A 5,769-nucleotide genomic window follows, 5' to 3' on the forward strand; every position below is an offset into this window, starting at 1 on the left:
AAAACGTACCCTCAATCTGATAGCCAGAGGGATTATTGTGAAAGATCGCAGTATGTATCATCATAAACGGGCCAAGATAAAAGTACATGTCATTCATGCCCACATTATATCCCCTTTATAGACACGGGACATCGTTGTTACAGGTAGGGCAAACACTTTCTTCTAAAGTGTCTGCCGGTTCCACGCTACATACTTGTGTTCAGATTATCGAGAAAACTAGCGACGCAAGTTCTCCTCCATCACACCAGAGACCACATAATCTATCATATGGCCTTTGATCACACATATATAATTGTTTATTACCCACGTGGTCAACGTATGGATAGTTGCATACTAATCTTGTACGTCACACGAGTGTCGTATCGCGTTGACCTGTGTCGTAACGACTTGACCTGAGATTCTAACGATTTGATTGGATAACCGATGACCTCTCAATAAGGTCACATTCTGACGTAACTATTTTTTCATTCATAACAAACACGTGAATTCATTCATTCTACAACTTAAATGCATTGTGGGAATGTAAACATCGCAAACGTTGCCGTGTCGCTGTTTAATTGTGAGTCGAACTGAGACATTATATCCGTCGAAAAACGTAAACGCAATGTTTCCACCAGTGATGTTAGCCGAATGTAGCAACTGCAAACCAAGAAACGGGGTGCTACAGAGTAGTTTACTGTAGGAGGCTGTACGAGGCGATGACAACTGACATGAATCGTGACGTCGGTTACCAAGGCAGTGACGTCATTACAGTGTGACGTCAAGCAAATATTGTACTACAGTACAAAACTCTTCCGCATCCTCTTTATGAAACTGGTTTCGGTTTGAAACCAAAATATTAACAAAAATACGCTATTTTGTCAATTAAATGCATGTAAGGACGTGGGTAATACATAAAATACCACACTCGGTCTCATTAAATACGAATTATACGAAACTCGTGACCTTCCTATGTTATCTGACCTCGCTTTCGCTCGGTCAGATACCATAGGAAGGACACTCGTTTCGTATAATTGGAAATTTCACAAGCACACGTAGTGTGTAAAGTGAAATTATAATTTCATTAGTAAACATAGTAGATGTGATATTGGTATCTTCATCATGATATCCGGAAGTAGGCCATATTTAAAGCTAGCGAAGTCTCGCTGTGCGAGATCTCGCGAGGCAAATTACCCATAAACCCTTCTTCATAAGGGACGAAATTAGAAAAGAACACAGAGTAAAGGAAAAACATTTAATCAGATCATACAGATCTATTGAATTTGAACTTCAAACGGAAAAAAACCCTAGATGGGGTCAGTGGCCACAAGTCATCCAGTGGAGCGCCCTCCTCTTCCTGGCCAGCTCCGCTGTAGTCCAGACCCACAGCACTCAACTGCAAGTAAAGAGCATAGCATTATCAGCTATGACTTGGTTGAATCACTCAGATCAATCCAAAACTGTAAAATATTAAAATCCATCAAGATTGACATAAATTCAAAACGTTTCCTGGAATGAAGTTAAATCTTAGCAATGCAATAACTCTGAGAAATGCCAAACAATCTAGGCAATTCAGGGTGGGAGACAGGGTAGGGAATATCACATCTACTATGTTTACTAATGAAATTATAATTTCACTTTACACACTACGTGTGCTTGTGAAATTTCCAATTTCATGTCATAAACATAGTAGATGTGATATTGGTAGTTCAAAGCCCGGTAGTGTCAAGTATCTTTGACAAGCAGTTGCCACTGCTGATAGTATTTCTCAGATAGAAGGTTCTGAAAGTAGAGGCCTTGGTCCAGTTTCCCAACTTCAAAATGTCTGTGACAGAAGCACCTTTGGCAAATGCCTTTGAAGCACTAGCTCCTCTGACAGAATGAGCTTTGTAGTGTGAAGTGTCAATACCCGCCTCGCTCATAAGATTTGTCACCCATCTTGCAATACTTGGGGATGAAACCGGTTTATGCGGTTTCACATAGCTCAAGAGAAGGCCAGACCTACATTCATCTCTCCAAGGTTCTGTGCGTTCTAAGTACACTCTAAGGCATCGAACTACACAGAGTGCAGGGTCCTTCTGATAGGCACTGAAACTCAAGGGATGAGGTTTTGTTCCTGTCTTAGTCACCTTGGTTGGTTTAATCAGGGTAAATTCTACTTCAGTGCCCCTGTCTACCATGTGTCTGATATCCAGGGAAGATAACTCTGAAGACCTGCTAGCAGAGGTTAGCATCAGAAGCATTGTCAACTTCCCAGACAAGTTTTTATCCGACAAATAGATATTATCTTTCAATTTTTTCAAATATTGCAGCACCAAATCTACATCCCAGGCCACTGAGTATCTGGGCTGAGGAGGATTCTGATTAAAAATCCCTGACATTAATTTCCTGACCAGTGGGTGCTGACCCACATTATAGCCCTCGATAGTGGGGTGAAAAGCAGACAAAGCTGATCTAGCTGTATTTATGGTCCTGTACTGACTATTCTCGTGGTACAAGTGAGTGAGAAAGTCTAAGATAAACTCCACAGAGGCTGAAAAGGGATCAAAACCCCGTTGATTGCACCAGCCAGTCCACCTATTCCAGGAAGCATTGTAAGCGCCTTGTGTGCCAGGTCGCCATTGGCAGGAGAGCAGCTGTGTAGTCGCCTCTGAAATTCCTCTGGTCTTGATGCTACGCCTGAAACCTTCCACGCCGCTAACACCAGAGTGTTGTTTTCTATCAGTGGATGAGGCAGGTTTTGCGGGGAGTTTAACAGATCCCTCATCTGTGGGAGGAGGATTGGCTTTGTGACCGCCATCTCCAAGAGGAGTGGATACCAGGACTGACCTTGCCACACTGGAGTTATTAAGACCAGCTCCGCTTTGTCCTTTCGGATCTTCCACAGACACCTGCCTATCAGTGAGAACGGGGAAAAGGCATAAGGAATCCCCTGGTTCCAATTCACTAGAAACGCATCTGTTGATTGTGCAAGGGGGTCTGGCCTCCAGCTGCAGAACGGCTTCATTTGGAAAGTCAGTCTCGATGCAAAAAGGTCCATTGAGAAGGGACCCAGTATCTGGTTGCATTGAGCAAAGATGATTGGATTGAGCATCCAATCGCTCGAGTCGTTGAAGTGGCGAGACTCCCAGTCCGCATGAATGTTCTCTACCCCTGGCAGATAGACTGCTGTTAAGAACAGACGGTTCTGGAGACAGAAACCCCATATCTGCTTTGTGATCTGCAACAGACTGACTGATTTTGTCCCCCAAATCGGTTCACATAAGCCATGGCTGTCTGATTGTCCACTTGGACCAAAATAGATTGATCTTTGATCCCCTGCAAAAGGTCAAGAGTGCCAGATGAATTGCCTTCAGCTCTAGAACATTTATGTGCATACTCTGCTCTATCTCTGACCAGCGGCCTCCTGTTGATCTCTGGCCGTGTATTGCTCCCCATCCCTTTTTTGATGCATCTGTCTGGAGAATTACATCTGGATGAGCTGCCATGATTGGCTTCCTGTTGAAATTGGTGAGGTTGGTCATCCACCACTTCAGTTCCTCCAGACAAACCGAAGGCAGTGTAATCATTGACTCGTAACTCTGAGAACGCAAAAGCTCCCTGCTCGAATGCATCTGCAGGTAACGACAATGCAGTTGAGCGGGTAAGATTGCTCTCATTGAAGCTGACAGTTTTCCTATCAAACTTGCCAGTTGTCAAATCCTTACCTGTTTCTTTCTCATCATGTGACGACAGGTTGCTACAATGTTCTCTACCTTCTCCTCTGGTAAGATCAGAGTACGATCCACCGTGTTTATCTGAAACCCCAGGAAAGTGATCGACTGGGTTGGTGACAGAACTGATTTCTTCCAGTTTATGACAAAGCCTAGGGACTGGAGGAGAAAGATGAGGGTGTCCCTGTGTTGACTCAGCAGGGTCGGCGATTCCGCTATACACAAGATATCGTCCAGGTATATAATCAAGCGGATGCCTGCTCGCCGTGCCAAACTTACCACTGGGCGAAGAAGTTTTGTGAATGCTCTTGGAGCTGGGGCAAGTCCAAATGGCATGCATCGGAACTGATACAGAACACCCTTCCAAGAGAAGCGGAGTAGCTTTTTCATGTGGGGTGCCATTGGGACGCTGAAGTAAGCATCCTTCAGATCCAGCTTGCAAAGGTAGTCCCCTTTGCAGATCAAGTCCCTTAGAAGGTGTAGTCCAACTTGAAGTGTTTGTAAGGAATGTGAGCATTGAGGGCCTTGAGATTTATGATTGGCCTCTGCCCTCCATCCTTCTTGGGAACCATGAACATAGGACTTAGAAACTGATCCGAGTCCATCGAAGCAGACTGGGGAACAACCTCTATCACATGTTTGCAAAGCATTGATTGGATCTCCTGGCTCAAGGCTAACTGTCTTGTGAGCTTTAGTTTTGGTTGAAACACGCGATTCTGAATAGGTTTTGACAACAGAGGAATCTCGAAACCCGAAACTGTCTGAAGTATCCATGGATCTGAAGTGATCTTTTGCCAGTTTTTTTTTTAAAAAGTGTACCAGACGACCCCCTATGAGGGATTCCTTGTAAAACAGAAGATCCAGGTTTAGCTGTAGAATTGCTGGGATAACCTGTAGATGTAGCATTGAGGAAGGAGGAGCATTGTGGGAACAGGCGTTGCTGACATTTGACCCACCTGATATAAGAGAGTCTGCGATTCCGACCGGACTGACCGGCTCTTCCTCTGCCTCTGGAAGAGTTGCCTCTGAAACCTCTGTTGAAGGAGGGCTTGATGTGGAATGTGCCCCCAGTAGATTGTCTTCCTCCTGAGGGCATTCTCTGAAAGGGCTGTCTATCAGGGTGACTGGGCCCTTGGTGTCTGAAAGTAGGTCTGCGAGCTGAACGTCTCTCAGCATCAAATATCAATTTGGCTTTGGTCTTACGTTTTACCTCCTTCAGCATGACGTCATAAAAGGCATCTCCGAAGAGTCTGCCCTTAGCCTCTGACAAAGCTGTGTCATGCTTGAGAATGAGACGTTTAGCCTTCTTGACATCCTTAGAAAGTTTAGCCAGAATGTTTAGCCTTCTGTTGTAATTCATGGAGACATTAGCCTGACCGATAAGACAGGTGGTTTTCTCTACCAATTCCAACAGCTCAAAGATGTCTAAATCGGCGGGGGATTCACCTCTGCGGATCTTATCAAGGTTATGCCACAGGTGACATAGAGGCCCCATGGAATTCAGAATCCGCTTTTGAATAAATTGAAGGGATTGGTCAAACTTTTTCTCGAACGACTTTCCCTTAGCCTCAAAGAGGTCGTCCAGATATGGATCCAGAGAAGGAGTCTGAAGACATTCCTCTGAAGGGACAGGGAGATCCTCTAGAATATTTTCTTCTAGTTTGGAATCCTGGCAGAAGACAGAGAAATTTCTCTGAGTCTGTCGTGAGAGTATGCGAGGACACCATTCTGATGGGTCTTTGGCATCAGCTAACGAGAAGGGGACGTAATCATCGAAAGTCTCTATTGTTCCTGTTTTATTGATTACCGGTTTTGACGGAACGACCCCTTTATCCCCACGTTGATTCGTAGCAGACTCAGCGTAAGATTCGTCCGAGCTTACATCGCTTTCGAGGGGAAGATTCTGATCCTGAATCTGACTCAAAGTCAGAAGCAGAAGCCACCCGTGCGCAAATTCGAGCACGTTTGTGCTGATTAGAGTGGCTATCCAACCCCAAGTCTCGCTTGTTGCCCGACCCCGATGGTTGGGGTTGATGGGACTTGCCCAAACCATCCACGTGGTTTTTCGACATATCAT

At 44.9% G+C, this 5,769-nt stretch overlaps 1 protein-coding gene across 1 annotated transcript; it reads right to left on the reverse strand.

The window, feature by feature from the left end:
* Positions 1-1,220: 1,220 nt before the first annotated feature.
* Positions 1,221-5,769, reverse strand: LOC124262422. Its single transcript, XM_046696909.1, has 2 exons — positions 4,649-5,769; positions 1,221-1,375 (listed from the first exon to the last, which is right to left on the reverse strand). Exons 1-2 carry the CDS (start codon positions 5,767-5,769, stop codon positions 1,372-1,374), a joined length of 1,125 nt encoding a protein of 374 aa, XP_046552865.1. The 3' UTR covers positions 1,221-1,371.

The sequence above is a fragment of the Haliotis rubra genome, unplaced genomic scaffold (genome assembly GCF_003918875.1).
Source record: "Haliotis rubra isolate DU_JTF1 unplaced genomic scaffold, ASM391887v1 Scf838, whole genome shotgun sequence".
NCBI classification, from domain to species: Eukaryota; Metazoa; Mollusca; class Gastropoda; order Lepetellida; family Haliotidae; genus Haliotis; species Haliotis rubra.